The sequence below is a fragment of the Staurois parvus genome, unplaced genomic scaffold (assembly GCF_062004578.1).
Source record: "Staurois parvus isolate SC_StPar_1 unplaced genomic scaffold, SC_StPar_1.0 ptg000066l, whole genome shotgun sequence".
NCBI classification, from domain to species: domain Eukaryota; kingdom Metazoa; phylum Chordata; class Amphibia; order Anura; family Ranidae; genus Staurois; species Staurois parvus.
In genome coordinates, this window is record NW_028317862.1 from 6690028 (window position 1) to 6707906 (window position 17879).

The following is a 17879-nucleotide window of genomic DNA, read 5'->3' on the forward strand; positions in this document are numbered from 1 at the left end:
CTGAAAAAGTGACCTAGAGGTATGGAATTTGCACCAATTTTTAAAGCTCATTAGTTAGGACTATGCAGTGGTATTTAGTGACTGCTTTGGAGGTCATTTTTGACAAAAGGTGATTTAACCTTTCAAGAAAAAAAAAAAAAAAAAAAAAAAAAAAAAATCACACCACACAGTCTGGCTGCTCTAACCACAATGTCCTTAATGTAATTTTAGGGCATTCCCTATTTCCCTATTTGTAGCCATTTGATAGTTGATATGTTTGTCAGAGTATTGTCAAGTTTAGAACTAAGGGAAGGAAACACGGCTATATCATATTCAGACATTTTAAAAAGTTACATTAAGTTGGCCTAAATCCATGAAGAAATGTAGCAAATCACTGACACATTCAATCAGGTCATGGGACAGACCGTGTTCATATGACTCTTACAGGAAGGAATGCTACAGCAAGTTTCAGGAAGTGTTTACTACGCAAAGCTCCATGAATTTCTCTTAATACAATGAGAAACTAGATGAAGCAGGCTTAATAAAACATGATTACCTGGGTTATGCAACACCTATAGATGAATGGACTCTGGCAAACAAAGACAAGACATCCTACTCTATATAATAAGGAGCTGTAGCAAGCAACATCCCACCCTCCAGTGATATACTCCAAGAAATGGATTTTACAGACAAGTACAAAAATCCTGTTTTCTTTTTTGCACATCACGGGACACAGAGCAGGCTTAATAACATGGCTACCAGCACTGCTCAAGAGGGGAGGGAGACACAGCCACCATCGTCCAAGTCTAAAGAGCTACACAGCTGCCTATAAGACACTGAGACCAAACACTGCATCTTCAGTGGTAGTTACATCTACCTTCTATAAACTAGATGTGAACTAAAGATTTCCACTAAGGCCTGATGACCAATAGCCCAAGAGGCCCCTACACTCCTGGTAGAGTGAGCCATCACATTAAACTGGATTCTTTTCATTCAAGCCACAGGCTTCAAAAATCAGCTGCCCAATCTAACATAAAAGGTTGACTTAGTAGCTGAATGACCCTTCCCTAGTCCTTCAGGAAGGACAAATAGTGTGTCCGATTGCCTAACTGCAACAGTAAATTTCAAATACACCTTTATACCCTACACCACATCGAACTTGTGAAGAACCCCGTCTCCTGGTGGCTCAGGCCTGGAGGGAAAAAAAAAAAGGCTAGACAATGTCTTAAGATGAAAAGATGAAACCACCTTCAGCAATAAAGTCAGGAGTACGTGCTAGTTATGGAGCATCAGAAAAGGGCTCCCTACAGGAAGGGGGGCACCAATTCCATTCTCCTTGTGGAGGTAATAGCAATCAGGAAGACAGCATTCCGAGTCAGAAACACAAACGGAAGATCCCAGATTGGCTCAAATGGCAAACTCTGCAAGACTGACAATACCAAAAACTGAGATTCTATGGAGGCAAAGGAGATCTAATTGCAGAAACCATATGGTCTGTTCTAGACACTCTCCTACCCTTCAAAATACCAGCTTCAACAGCCAAGAAGGGTAGCAAAGCAGACCTTGTTGCAGAAGGTCCGGGAGAGTTGGCAGCATCCATGGACTGTCCACCACCAGGTTTACGATGTTGGAATATCAAGACTTCCTGGGTCAAGCTGGTGCAATTAGAATTCCCGGCGTTCCCTCCACCCAGATCCTGTACAACAGATGCAGAAGAAGCCAAATCGGAGGAAAAGGTGTAGATCAGTAATAATGGAATCCAACGTGTCACTAGGGCATCTGTTGCAAAGGGCTGAAGATCTCTAATTCTACACACAAACTCCCCAGCTTCATACTGAATCTAGATGCCCCATCATTGACAAAGTGTCCTGAACGCCACAGGATGGAGGGACCACTCCCCTGGAACCAACTACTTACAGCTGAGAAAATGTGACTCACAATTTAACTCCTGGAATGTGTACTGCGGTCAAAAGCAGGGACAGGAATCTCTACCCAGGACAGAATGAGATCCACTTTTTCCTGGGCTGCCTGACTCCTGGTACCCCTTGGTGATCGACATATGCCACCGTTATAGCATTGTCCAACTGAACTCTTACAGAAGGCCCTGCAACTGGTTTGCTCAATGCAGAAGCACCAGGATTATTGCTTGAAATTCCAAAATATTGATGGGCAACAATTTCTCCTGTACAAACCAAGACCCCTGCAGTTAAAGGTGACCCATCGCACCCTCCCAATCCGACAGACTGACTTTTCATGAAATGGGAAGAAACTACTTCTGCTTTCAAACTCAGGTGGTGACATATCAAGCTGGTGACCGCAGATTACTGGGATGCAGACACATTAAGAATCCAGAGACCGAGACCTCCTGTCCCATGCTGATAGGACATTCTACTGCAGTGGTCTGGAATGAAATTGGGCAAAAAGGGACAGTCTTGAATGAGGCAGCCATCTCCACCAACACCTTCATGAATTCCTTAGCCCCCTGAGGGAAGTCACCAGACTTCTCAGAGACACATTTCTCTGAAGGAAGAAAAACATTTGGACTTTATGTGGGATACGGTCCAGGCAAATACTCCAGTCTCAGTTGGAAGACTGCTTTTTGTCGGTTGAGGACACAGCCAAATCTTTCCAATGTCTGAACTGCAAGATCCACATATTGTGCCACAGTTGCAGAGCAGACTGTTCTGAACAGCAGGTCATCCATGAATCCCAAAATGGGTACAAGAGAAATCTGAACTGGACCCTCAGCGCCTGCAGAATCTCTCTACACATTTTACCAGGCCCTTAGTGGAACTGTACTGCATCTGAGCATCACAAAACAAAAATGCTACACAATTCATTTTTATTATTCAAAGCAAACTCTTCCATCCATGACTCCATGCTTTGTTTTGCTGAGAAATCATATTGAAAAACACCCCCTGGTGTAAGGGCAGATGATTTATGTAGCATTTACTTCCTGGAATCCATCTGCCCTTTTCTCAAGCATCTTCCCTCCTGAAGACTCCCGGGATGTAGGACATACATTTGCCTAAGCATGGAAAGTTATTTGCCTAGGCATGGGGGTAACTAAATACAAAAAAAAAAAAAAGTGAATGTGATATACTTTCCTATATATTTACTAATGCTAGCAGCGTAAGGATTAGAAATGGTCAATGTTGATTGAGAGAGTGAAGGTCCATCTCATCAAGAGGACTTCAGCAAGGTCACCAATTTCTTATCTGCCAGATCCTCAAAGACTTGAACATTCTCTACTGGACAAGTTAGATTGTTAAAACAAAAAACTGCAGCATCCATAGAGGGTGTACACCATCTTTTAATAAACCTTTCTTCCATCGAATAGAGCTGCTCAAATCTTTTAGTGGGAACAAACACCCTGTGTCAGGATAACCCCACTCAGCTGTAGTAACTGATTCAGGATACCAATCCCTACCAGAACCATTGAGAATTTGCCAATGCTTGTGCAGAGCACTGCATATCACTGTCCATCACCTTTGGTCACTGGCAAAAAAAAAAAAAAAAAAAGGGTGCTCTCCTTGGGAGGTGGCGTTTACACCTTCTGGTCTGCCAGTATCCATTCCCCTATAAGTGGCGTATAATCCAAGTAGTCATGTTTATTAAAGTGTTACTAAACCCACAACAATAAAATCAGTCTGCATATTCATTAAATCATGCTGGATATACTCTGTGGAACCTACAGTGGTAATACAAAGCATCATGTGAAAAGCCTACATCCAGTCTTCTCCGATCCTTCCCTTTTTCCACAATCCATCTGCTGATAGTACAGAGCCCTAGGGGAGACTAGCAATACACACCACAATGAGCATGTGCAGAGGGTTTTTTTTTTCCTTTTTTTGGAAGGGTGTATTTGATTCGGCACAGCTCTAATCAGTGCTGTCCAGACAGGGTCAGGGGTCATGTAGTCTCATAAGACAGTCAAAGGAGAATGATAGATTAACCAGTGCTCGGCTGGACAAGGATAGTCAAAGGACTGCTTTATAATGCTGATGAGAAAAAGGCATTTAACAGTTTACATTTACTAATATAATTGCATTTCCATGTTTTGTGTACTGTGGGTGACCAGATATAGTGAATGTAAGGTCATGGATTTAGTAACACTAAGCCTGCTCTGTGTCCTGTGATTATGAAAAAGAAAAATTTATTTTCCAGTCATGATTTCATTCCTATATTATATTGGTTTATTTGCTAAAATGGTCAGATTATCTTACCTACAACTAATCCACACTCAGAGCAGATCATGTCTCCGGCTCTATAATCCTCCACAAGCATGGCATCAGGGTGGTTTGGACAAGTGACTCTTGGATCCACACTAAAAAGGTTAAAGAAACAAAAATGTCATTAATGCCTTGTTGCATTTATGGTTGGGAGGAGGTTAAAAGTACATGGTTGAGCGGCTTTTTTTTTTACACCACCCCCTTCTGACAGCCCATTATTACAGTCACCAGAGAGGGCTGTAAGCATGCCAAAATAATACCTGTTGCATTAGTCAGGCATTGCTGCTGTTTTACTGTTCAGGTTACTTTAATCTGCACACCACAAACCACTATAAACACAGTATCTCAATTTAATGCTACAATCTTCAGAACTGATGAAATTCCACATAGCCAAAGTGCAGACCAAGTGGATGTTTTACCTAGATACACCACAAAAGTGCTTGGTTAGTTTGTACCATTGATAAATGAGGATGTCAAAAGGAGGTTAAACTATTCTATATTATGAAGTGCAGATACAGATTTCTACTTCATTATCTCCATATAGCAAGCAGAGCAGTCACAAAACCAGAACACACCCTACTATTGTACAAACTCGGGCTACTCCCTTCAAAGAGTATGAGATATAATTTGGAACCATTATTAGAGAATGGCATTGCTATACTAAGTAGTCACCAGCTATAAAACCTTTGAGGTCACATATTGACAATATCCTGTCTGAAAATGCATATTAAGGATACCTGCACAGCTACAACAGGCGGCAAAGGAAAACATTTTAAATGTTAATAAAGCTTCACAGCAGCACCGAGTATTGTTCCAGGTGGTTTACTAACCCAAAACACTTAAAGTGTCATTAAACCCAACCCTCATAAATGTTCCATACATGCTAGATTACATTGTGTACATACCCACCTTTGTCACTACAGCATTCCTTTTCAGTAGAAAAAAACCTCAGCTGATTCCGCTGTATACTGTCCCTCCCTCTTTGTCTGTACCCCAGCTGAAGCCTGAGATTATGTAGACCAACCATGGTCACATCTACTAAGCAGAATTCAGTTTCAATTCCCTACTACGCTGTTCATTTCCTCCTTTTTCTTATCTGTGCAGCCCACATAACTAGAGTCACACACGTGGGATATACACACTGGAAAAATATAGTTCCCTCTTTCCTCAATGCCCTCGTATAGCAAAACACTATGGGGGCAGGATATAAGATGTTGATTGATGGAGGCTTAACCTTCCTCTTAGTTTAAAGAACATGCACATCATAGGCATTGGTCTGAAGAGTTTCTATTACTCTGCTGAAGTATGCTAGCAGCAAAGGACATCTGGACTGTCTGCATGTTGCTGATCGGTGCTGTGCCATTCACGACAAAAAAAAACTTCTTTTAGAGTAGAGAATGAAAATTAAATAAAACAAAGTGTTTTAAAGCTTTATATATCTATATAAAATGTAAAAAAAAAAAAAAAAAAAAAAAAAAAAAAAAAAAAAAAAAAACGACATGGTGTAGGTGGTGGTTACGTTGCCCAACATTCACTTTGTGAATATATCTGGAGGTGGTTCTGCCAATCACAGGCTCCCTCACCCCCCTCCAGCCTGTGCCTATGATATGCACGCCGACCTACAAGGAGGCAGCCATCTTCACATGCCATGAGTCATGCAAAAGCTGTACAGGCGCCATGGAGAGGTCAGAACCCGCGAAATGTCGGCTGATGTAAGCGGTAGTTCCCTGGATCAACAGCAGTACCCGTGAAGGATATTTCTATTTTTTACTACCCATGGCACAGGTGGTGAGTGGACTGTTACAAGATTAACGAAGAAGGCTTCTTGTTACTTATACTATATACACACATCAGAGCGAGTACCCAGAGTGACTATCCTGATATCATTTGTCTTATTTCAGGATGGGGACATTATGATGCATGACCTAGATGCAAGGCATACTACATATATTGCAACAGGCGGAAGATCCATTGGGCCTCATTCTATTTCAAACATTAAAGTGGTTTGCAGTCCACATGTGGTGAAGAAACCATATAAAGCAGGCCTTTGCTATTTGTATTCATCTCTCCATCAAGACATCAACAGGGACTCTTTCATCTATAAGAATCTTTGCAACTATTTAAAAAGAACAAAAAAAGAAAAAAAAACAAAAACTGCTTGCACACCTTGATGAGCTGTTTACACCAAAGTGATGGACATGAATCATGGCTCAAACATGAGAAAAGTCAGTTGAAACAAAAGGAGAAGATTATAAAACTTCAAGGAGGTAACAGAATGCAAAAGATGTTGGTGGTTCCGTCAGCTGTGTCTAAAATCTGGACCAAGTACAAATCAAATGGGAAAGTTGTAAAAGGGAAGCGTATTGGTAGACCAAGGAAGACATCAAAAGCGTCAAAATAGAAAACGTAAAGCAATATGCCTGGTAAAACAGAAAATGCACAACAAAAACGAGAAACAAATGGGTAGAAACTGGAGTCAACGTCTGTGACCGAACTGTATGTAAATGGGATATACATACAGAAAAGCCAAACAAAAAACCATCATTAACACCTAAACAGAAAAAAAAAAAAAAAATAAGGTTACAGTGGGCTAAAGCAATCAGACTATGGATGACAGTGATATTCAGTGAGGAATAACTAATCTGCATTGAACAGGGTGATGCTGTAACTTTTGTTTGGTGCTGTTCCAATTAAATTTCTAAAGACTGCCTGAAGGAAACATGCAAAATTCCACAATCATTGATATGGGGTTGCATGTCAGGCAAAAGGTACGGGGGAGATGGCAGTCATTAAATCTGCAATAAATATACAAGTTTGTATTAAGATTTTGGACACTTTTCTAATTCCATCGATTGAAAGGATGTTTGGTGATGATGACAACATCTTTCAGGATAATGCATCTTGCCATAGGGCAAAAGCTGTGAATACCTTCTTTCAAGAAAGACATATGTCAATGGCATGGCCTGCAAAGTCAGGACCTCAATCCAATTGAAAATCTATGGTGGAAATGAAAGGAAATGGTCCATGACAAGGCTCCAACCTGCAAAGCTTGTCTGTCAACTGCAATAAGAGGAAGTTGGAGCTAGACTGATGAAGAATACGGTTTGTTGACAGTTAAATCCATGCCTCAGAGAATGCAAACTGTTATAAAAGCCAGAGGTGGTACAACAAAGTACTAAAGGTGTAATGTAGAGTTTTTTTTTTTAGGATTCCATAATATTCCTCAGAATTGAGTGATTCCATGTTTTTTTCTTCTGCTTTATCTGCAAAAGCAGTTGCAACTGACTAGAGTTTGATTTTATTTTTTTAAAGTGTTTCCTTAAGTGTTACTAAACCCAGGACCCTGCATTCACTATATCTGGTCTCGCACAGTACACAGAACATGGACGTGCAACTATTTTAGTAAATATAAACTGCTAAATACCTTTTCTCAACAGCAGTTAGAGCAGTCTTTTGACTTCTATCTATCAGTGTCCAGCCCACCACTAGCTAAAGCTTGTAGCAGGAGGGGGGTTTTTTCTGCTCTAGGGGGATGGAAATCCCATGACCTCTGTCTGGACAGTGCCGATTGGCCCTGTGCTAATCACATGCACTCTCCCAAAAAAAAAAAAAAAAAAGTTCAGTCTGGAGATAAGAGGTGGTCACTTGAAAAAAGGGGAGGAACTGAGAAGGATCAAACAGCCGTTTTACACAACGCAGAGGATTAACCCCTTAGGTTCCACAGTGAGCATAAAAAGCATGCTTTACTGCATATACAGACTGATTTTATTGTTGTGGGTTTAGTAACACTTTAAAGCCAGAAGGCTGGAATGTTAAATGAAAATAGTTTTGAGGCATGTCCGATTATTTTTTTTTTTCTATACAAAGATGTCAACTTCCTTGGCTGTAAAGAATAAGGAGGGTGTTCACACTGCCCAAGAAGGGGATTAGTCCTCATTTAAAGGACACTGGGTGCAGCACTAACACCAATAACTTTATATCCCACTAGCCAGATGCACATCCAGAACTGCTGAAGTATAGTGCAAATATAGCCCAATGCTATAGCGCAGTGGTGGTCAGACTTCTTGCTATGGTGGGCCTCAAGTGTGGCCCTCAACAACAAAAGGGCCGCACATAAAATTCTGTAAATATTCAGCAACATTGGCAAACTGACACCACCAGTAATCTCAAGAGACATAGCCGTGCTCGAGTGACTGGGGCAAAACTAAATCCCTGCAAGACTTCACCCCATACAAATCTGCCTTCCGAAAATGCCAGCATGGAGGCATGAATTGTAAGTAAACCTACTTAGTCACTCTTAATACTCTGTCATCCAGAACTCATCAGCTCTTCTCTACCTTTACCTCTCGACTGTCCCCCACCACCTCTATCCACTAACTCACTCACTGCCCAAGAGATTGCCAATCACTTCAAAAACAAGATTGATGCACTTCTTCAGCACATCACCCCATTGTACAGATATCTTCCCCACTTAATACCCTGCCCAGCAGCATATTCAATACTTTCCTCTTCTGACCACTACAGAAGGTGTTACCAAAGTTCTCACACATCCCCCTAACCAAAATTGTCCTCTGGACCCCTTGCAACTACTTTATTCCTCGGTCCAATGCGCTCTCAATCACATCTTCAATCTCTCCCCCTCACCTCTAAGGCATGCACAAATCACCCCCATACTTAAATTGCCTCGCTGGACCCCACCAGCCTGAACAATTTAAGACCCATCCCATTGCTACCATTTTCCTCAACTTTTAGAACGCTTAGTCTACAAACGTCTGAGCTCCTACCTCTATGAAAACCTTCCTGACCCCCTAGTCTGGCTTTCGCTTGCAGCATTCCACAGAAACTGCAATTCTAAAACTAACCATTTATTAACAGCGAATACAAACGGCCACTACTCTATACTCTTACTGCTAGACCTTTTTGTGGCCTTTGATACTATTGACCCCCAGCTAATCCTCATTCAGCTCCACTCTTGGCCTCCAAGATTCTGCTCTTTCCTGGGTCTCTTATTGCAGTGCTCCTTCAAGGTTACCCAAACAACTGTCTCCTTTCTTCACTTCCATTTCTAGTAGGGGTCCCCCAGGACTTTGTACTTGGACCCTCTCTCTTCTCTATCTGCACCTCCTCTCAATCACTTGATAGCTTTCCACAGCTTCCAATAGCACCTATACACTGGAACACCCCAATCTATCCCTCTACGCCTCACCTAGCTCCTTTAGTCTTCACTCACATTACTAACTTACAGACATATCAGCTGGATATCACACCACTTCCTCAAGCTAAATCTTTCTGAAGCGGAGCCTGTGATATCCTCCTCCTCTCCCCCACGCACCTCTCCAGCGTCTGCCTCCCTGACTTTTCCCATCAAGGTCAATAATGCAACTATCATTCCCTCCTTGTGCCAGTGTACTAGGTGTAATCCTAGACTCTGACCTGTCCTTTCAGACCATAATCCAATCACTGTCAGCAAAGCTTGTAGACTTTGCCTCTGTTAACATCTCTAAAATTCACGCTCATCTCTCACCTTGACTATTGTAACTTCCTTTTCTTAGGACAGCCTCTACACAGGCAATCCCCCTTCTGTTTACCATAAAGGTTGCTAACAGACTCATTTACCTTTCCAACTGCCCAGTGTCTGCCACCCCCTCCACTGGCTTCCAATTGCCCAGCAAATTAAATTTAAAATACCAACATCATACAAAGACATCAGCTACATCACCAATCTCATCTCAAAATATTACCCAAACCATCCTCTCTGCTCCACCTAAAACCACCTCTCTAGCGTGTCTCCACCTTCCATGCTTACCTTCAGGACATCAGAGCCTCTCCCATCTTCTGGTACTTTACCTCAATCTGCCTGGCTATTTTTTACTCTGTCCACTTCCAGGCGATTCCCAGAACACTCATCTCTTCAGGGATACCTTCAGGGGTTACCTGCTCCCCAAAAAGGTGCCAATTCTTAACGGAGACCAGTCCTTCAAGAGGTACTTCCCCTTTTGGGAAGCTCTGCTTTAGGACCAAAGCTGGTGTCTGTAGAGGCCTGAATGTCCACCTCGTAAACTAATGTGAACAGAAGAGGTGGCAGCCTTAAAAAACCTGAGAATCAAGATGTCTGGGTGCTAAAGAGCCCAAAAATTACTGACTGAACAAACTGACTGGAGTTTAATAGGGAAAGAAGAATTCAACTTTCAAGGCATAATGATAACCTGTGTAATTCACCAAGAAATGATTAAACTAGACAGTACAGCCCTTGCAAGAGCCCATAGGCAGGATAGACAAGAGAGCCTGAAGTTTTGGTAGAAGCATTGACCAATGGGTAATCTTGCACCTCAAGAAAGAATTTTATGAGCAAGATCGGCCAAGGCATTATCAATAATGGGCTTATAGGGTGGCTTATGTAGAGACGAGACAAGCTATCCACTTGCCATCTGGGGAAATTTCATTTTTCACATAGACGTTAATCTGCATTTTTTGATAGAAATTACTTAGCACCCCCTAAAACACAGGCCCTGGAGAATAAAATGGTGACAGTTGTAACTTATGTCACACAATATTTGGGCAGCCATTTATCACACCAATTGTCAGAAAAAGTTATGCTTCAAAGTATCATAGTGCAAACACGGTATAATACCCAAGTTTTGGTAAAATGTAAAAAGGAGGTTTTGACAAGTACATAGATACCAAATATATCAAGATTTAAAATAGAGCACACCTGTGAAATGGTGGTAAGCTACGGTATCTAAAATAGTCCATAAGAGACACGCTTAAGATGAGAAAGTATGGAGGGACAGGGGTGCTATTCACCACCCCACCTTTATTTTTTTTTTTCTCATTACACTATTTTTTCCATGTAACTTTATTGCCATCACAAATGGTCAACGAGCCCCTTGTGATAGCTTTGTAGATTTGGAAGCAACAGGTACAGCTGTTTGCATGGCTGTAAAAGCCAGGGAATGACCGCTATCAAACCAGAAGTAGTGATGAAATCCGCATTCCTTCCAGCTTCATTCATCACAGAGGAGATGAGTGAACAGATGTTCCTCCATTTCCTCTGTGGGTAGCCAACCTGACCACTTACTAGTCTCGGGCCCACCAACGGAACAGAAGAGTCCAGGAATGGCAGTGGCACGAGGGCTCTGCAAAGCTGTAAAAGTGACCACCTTTACAGGAAAGCCAATCGCAGGCTCCAAAAACAATATCAGGATCATGGCTGCATCTGCTGCCCATGGCAAATGTCCCATGCTGCCCATGGTGTTTATATATGTACGCTGGGGAGCGAGCGGTTACGATCTCAAACCCCTGAACAAAGGCCTTTACCAGTGAATGAGTGGCCAGAGGTCAAAGAAGAGCCAAAATCAAAAATTTCACTCATTGTGGACAAGGATGAAATGTGCCTTTTTTGGCATGAATCATAATTAGGTCCACGACCATGGCATTGTTCAACTGAACCCTTTTCAATCATCCTTGAAGTTGGTTGCACCTCCGCAGCAGGAATAAATGAACAGGCATTAGTTTCAGAAAGACGATGGAAAGTCTTTACTCCCTTTGAAACCACATTTCTTGGACCATTTCTGTCTCTAGTACACTTCCCCAAGCCAACAGACATGCTTTTTCAAAACAATTTGGTTAATGGGAGAAAGGACTCAATTCCAATGCATGGCTGGTCAGTCACCAGGTCCAATATCCTAGCCTTGGAACACAGGTGCATGGGCCAGGCCAAAGAATAGGGAATTGGTCCCATTCAGTCTGCATACTGAGCTGCAGAGGATCAGAGTAAACCAGTACCCTCATGAAAAGGCAGACCATTCAAAGCTTCGTGGAGCAAAGAGTCCAGACATGAATATGGACAGTCAAACACTCATTCCTTAGAAGTGACCCAGGCCTGGGTGTTTCTCCTAAGTGTACTCCAAGTGGCAGACTGCATCCAACATACTTGGGGGGGGGGGGGGGGGGGAAGGTTAGTATCGACACAAAGCTCTGAAGTGTCTATTGTCCCTTGGACGCAATGGCCCAGAATGTAGTCCTTCAAGAGGTGATCAGCTATTCAAAAATGTGGATTACCAGAGCACAAGGATCAGGGAAAGCACTTGTGAAGACCCAAGGAGTCATGGACAGGTCAAAGGAAAAGCCATAAACAGAAAGATGATGTTCACCCACTGTATATCACAGGAACTGCTGATGAAGGGGGAAAATGGGAACATGTAATTACACATCCTTTATGTCTACAGATACTAGAAATTCCCTTTTGTTGCAGACAGGGCTGATTTCATCTGACACATTTGGACACACAAGAAGGTGCGGAGACCCTTCAGATCTAGGATGGAGCAAACACCCACGTTGGGCTTTGGGACCAAAAACAAGTTTGCCTAAAAGCCCCCCAAATCATTCCTCTGTAACATGAAGAAAAACACTCTTGAAGACTAATTACTAAAGTTAATGCAAGGCAGTCTGAAGCACCTGCAAGTTCCTGGGAAAAGTGGGAAGGCTGAGGGCATAAAGCAAGCAGGTGACAGATCGAAATTACAACCTGTATCCCTGGGACAGCAAAGATCCAAAATGCCCCAAACCCAGTCAGCCAAAGACCAATAAATGCTCCCTCCCCACTCGTAAAAGTAGGGGTGTCCCTTTATTCCGAGGAGGACTTTGTGCCAGACTGGCTGGTTTGCACATCAAGGACTTGCGACTGAACTGGATGGAGGAGCTGGCCTTTGAAGCAGAGGTCTGGACAGGGAGAAAGTAACTTTTATGAAATCCAGAAAAGCTTTGTTACTAGGTAAATGTGAATTTTGCACCAATGACTTTAAGGGGTCAACCTCAAAAAACATTCTAGAATATCAAGGATGCCATGGCGCTTTGTTTAAAAAGTCTTACCGTCATTCAGACTTTTGTCTTGGTCACACTCCTTTATCCTCCACTGATGCACCTCTCAGCTTCTAGTGTAGAGCTAGCAGTGCCATTATTCCTGGTCATTTCCTCTACTCCATGCTGTCTAGGACGCACGATCGCCACCCTCAACATGCGACAATCGCATGACCGCAACCAACAATACGTCACGCCCGCGGCGTCAGACCCCAGACCTTCGCACGAAACTCGTGACCAAAGGACCAGCCGATCTAAAACCGCTAGGTGACGTGCGTAACAATGCCACACTCAGCTGCGCCCTGCACAACGATTGTCCAGCTAATGGAATGCAAATCGACGCACCGGCAGCCTGAATGCGCTTGTTACTGGGTCGGGTTAATTATGCAACTAACCCTTCACTGCCACCACCCCTTTTTGTACAGAGAAAGGGGAAACTCGCTTTATCCAATATACACTAATGGTTGAAAAGTCGCCTGTCCAATACGGTCACCGCAGGCCGATTGGGCAGAGGATTAAACAAACACAGTAGCGTCTCTTCAAAAGGCAGGAATTCGTAAATTGCAATTAAGCACTTTAGAAACAGTTTAACACTTTCAGAAAGAAAGATTTATTACTAAAAGTCAAACAGGTGCAATTAAATATTTACAGAAAAAGATGTAACTAAGATATATATATATATATAAAAACAGCACAGCAAAGAGATAACAGGGAGAAGTTAAAAGGTTAAGTTACTTGCCATGTTAAGCCTTAAGGTAAGCAGATCCAAGTTTCAGAGCAAAGAGTGATCTCCTGCTGTTATGAAGTTAAAATTGGGAGATGTGTTTAGCTTAGCTTCAGGCCTACAGCCTGTGTTTTTTAAAGTCCCCCGGCAAGGGGGGTGGCGCTGAGTAACTGTCCAATACCCTGTTTTTGGGGGGGGGGGGGGGGGAAAATCGCCGGATGGGCTCTACATTAAAACTGACAGCTTCATAATCCATGATATGAAACATAGGTGACAGCTGACCTGAGGAATGTTCATTTAACTTGTCACCTGGCTGGTAGGGTTTATGAGGTTCCAACTTCTTTCAAGTCCCAGGAAAAACTCTTATCTTGGTTAGGTGGTGTGATTTTACACAGGTCTTGGGAAAGAGTCTGCTGTCTCTATGGGGGGCTTTGTAGTGCTGGGCCCCCTGCTGCTCCAGCCTGCCAGCAACTTTTAACACTTACACATCTGTCCCTGTGCCTCTCAGGAAGGGAGGGGGTAGGGAAGGATTGAGGAATACTTCTAATAAAAAAGGAGAACTCCACGTCCATCTCTGATGAGCAAGTTTGCTACACATGCATACTACAACTCCCATAGAGCTGAAGGTTTCTGCAAGTAGGTGTGTAGTCCACCTTGGGGACAAGCAGGAAAGGGTAACAGAAGTCCAAGAACAGAAGAAAAATGCTTGTATTTGAGAGATTAAAACGGAGAAGTGGAAGGTACAGTTTACTTATATTTAAACATATTGCATTTTAGAAAAAAAAAAAAGTCTAAAGACTCTCCAAAGAGTCATGCTCTGTCAAACAGAATCCATCCCAGACTGAGAGAACAAGGATCAGATCCTTAGACTGTCTCTGCAGACAAGTTCTGCAGCCAGAAATTCTTGTGCATCTGAACAAACATAAGAACCAGGCGAGAAGGGAAGTCTGCTGTCTACGGAGTACTGCAAGGCTACTGAGAGGACCTCCAATTTTGGGAGAACCCACCAAATTGGATACAGGACTGCTTGTGTGCTTGGATCAGACTGCCAATATCTAGCAAACAACCATAGATACCATCAAAGGTTGCCTAGCCAAGTGCAACAGAGCAAAAAAAGGCTTTAAGGAGTGCATCAAACCTTTTGTCTACTGGATCTTCAAAGACTTGGTGCTCCTTAACCAGAAACATAGGGGGTTTGATGAGGCAGAAAGAAAAACAAAAAAAACAAAAAAAAAAACAAAACACCACACGGTTATACCACAGGAACTTTCCACTTTTTGTGGCAAGTATCCTCAATTGGACACTGCTAAATAAGCCTCTAGGGAGGAGTATACATGGTCTGCTGTGTTCAGTCCTCATACAGAGCCGTCCTGTACTAATTACGCCAGAAAGGACACAGCAGAGTCAGAAGGCAGAGAGTGGGTATTTTTTTTTTTTAGAAAACATACTTGCCTGCTCTGTGCAGTGGTTTTGCACAGAGCAGCACTGATCCTCCTCTTCTCGGATCCTCAGTTGGCAATTCTGGCTCCCTCCCCCTAAGCAGTGCCCCCATAGCAGGCTGCTTGGTATGGAGGAACTGGAACGCACATCACTGAACCAAGATCGAGCTCAGGCGATTATTGGGGGGGGGCTGGGGGAGAGGAGGCTGCTGCACACTAAGGTTTGTTACCTTCATGTATGCATGAAGGTAAAAAAACCTTCAAAGTGTTACTAAACCTAGGACTCTGCATTCACTATATCTGGTCTCCCACAGTACATGGAAATACAATTACTTTAGTAAATATAAATCAGTTAGAGCAGTCTTGTGACTGCTATCAGTGTTCAGCAGAGCACTGGTTAAAGCTTGGAGTTCTCTTCTCTAGGAGGCTGCATAACCCCTGACCTTTGGGCAGTGCTGATTGGCCCTGTGCTGATCACATGCACTCTCCCAAGAAAAGGAAAAAAAACCTCTACCAATAAAAACGCCAAAACTGAGCATGTGCAGAGTGTGTCCACACGATGGAGATAAGAGGGAGGCACTGGAAGAAGGGGAGGATCATAGAAGTCAGGATTAAACAGCATTTTTACACAATGCGGAGAATTAATCGCTTAGGTTCCACAGTGAGTATATCAAGCATGCTTTACTGCATAAACAGACTGATTTTACTGTTGTGGGTTTAGTAACACTAAGCCTTTAGAACCACTTTAAGGGTTTCTTTCAGTTTCGGAGAGGCCAACGTGGATACCAGGTCTCAAACTGGAGTAAGGTTGTGCCTGTAGCACCAGGGTGCATTGTCCTGTAGCACAGCATGTGATAAAGCTGGGCTGAGGAGGACTGAGGTACTGTTTCCATGGGCAGGACAATGCACACAGAGTGCTACCACCCATCTGAATGTGTCGCAGCAGACATAAAATTAGCACTTCAAGGGGAAGGCGTTTCAGAAGATGCAACACAATTACCACACAAGGAAAAAGTGTTGCACTGCGCAGCACATCAATTTAAAAAAAGTGTAGCTGTAGTCCTGCAACACTCTGCTTTTGGTCTAATGAATACTGGCATCCCCTAACTGCACAGGGCAGGGGCTCTAAAGGTCTTCAGGAACTGGGTCATATTGGTGCAGGTCGCCACTGGGTGGGGAAAGAATCAGACTGTTCTCCATCAGGTTCAACAATCCAGGCAAGATAGGAAGGTTAAAAGTAAACAAAAACAATCCCACACCAAAATTAACATTTTGCCCAATGAACTGCTGAAAGAAATACCAGACAAGACTGTGGTAAAGTTTCTTGGAAGGATATAAGGATGGTAATGAAGATCCCTAAGGCCTTCAACTCTAGCATGGGATTAAAAATATGCTAGACCTTTTGCCAAAAAATTGTAAGACCTGAATAACGGACATGAAAAAGACAGATTCATAAAATGAAGAAAATGCTTCTCAATCAAGGAAAGAAGGTTCCAATGCATGTGAATGGGCTCTAAGGCTAGGCTATACAAATCCCAGAACCAAACTCATGAGGTCCTCTAGTTGTAGTCGATGGATCTAGCTCCTGGATTGGACAGACTGGCTCTGGAATTCCATATTAAATTTGCTGACCCCTGTCAAGGCTCTTTACCTCCATAAAAATACATATTATGTTGGGGCAGGATTTAAAGGCAAATACATATTGGCATGAAACACATCTTTAAAACTGAAAAACACAGTAATGTGTACAAATAGGTCACATTAAAATCAGTAGCTTTCAAAAAGGCAGCATGTAAAAAGGCAAGAACCACCAAAATCATGTACAAGAACTACAAAAATGACAGTAAAATATGTTGCATGTGTTCCAAGAATGTGAAAATGCCTCCAGGTCCAAGGCAGTAAAACTATCATGTAGGATTACTATGCGTACATGGTCAAACATTAACATCTGACCTAGATATTTAAAAGACTATTGTAAGGAAATAATTTACAAAATCCCCATTTTTTTAAGTTTATAAGAAATGTTATATTTTATAATTAGGTATACTACAGATTGCAATTTATAAGCAGTACAGTGATCGTTCCGAGCACATAAATTGGTGGATAAACCATTCGCCCTTAAGTGTACTTGCATTTAAGAGGAGGAAATGTGTATTTACATTGTGTAAGATCTGATTTAGAAAGGTATAAGATATTACCATCCTTTTAGGCCCTTCAAGATGCACAGTAATTTTCTTAAGAGCTCTAAAAAAAAAAGAAACAAAAAAAAAAACCCACTTGGAGGCAAAATAAGTATGTCAGACAGTGTGATTATAGTGCAAATGACCTCTTGTAAGAACTGCCATTCAGTACTGTAGTGAACACATTGATTGCAGGCCAGCACAGAACAAAACCACATGTGCCAGAGTTCAATTTACCACGGAGATAAAGGTGGTGGTGGTGGAATTAAATGTTTATGTGCAAAAGGAGTTGGCACTTGATAACAGGGACCGCAAGGTGCCAGATGATAACCTATTGGGCAACAAAAAATCCTCTGCAAGTGCCACTGACCTGTAACAGGCTTCCTGCTCACAAACACCTAGACTACAACCAGCTGCAGATATCCACAGAATACTGGCTGTACTATGGCCAATTTGGTCTAAGAAT

General features: G+C 42.4%; 1 protein-coding gene across 1 annotated transcript in view; it reads right to left on the minus strand.

Moving 5' to 3' along the window:
• Positions 1-17879, minus strand: part of GTF2B (general transcription factor IIB) — a 50391-nt gene that overhangs the window by 19083 nt on the left and 13429 nt on the right. Inside the window, exon 2 of the mRNA XM_089668905.1 lies at positions 4206-4306. Coding sequence (XP_089525031.1) covers positions 4206-4306 — 101 coding nt within the window. The remainder of the gene's footprint in view (positions 1-4205; positions 4307-17879) is intronic.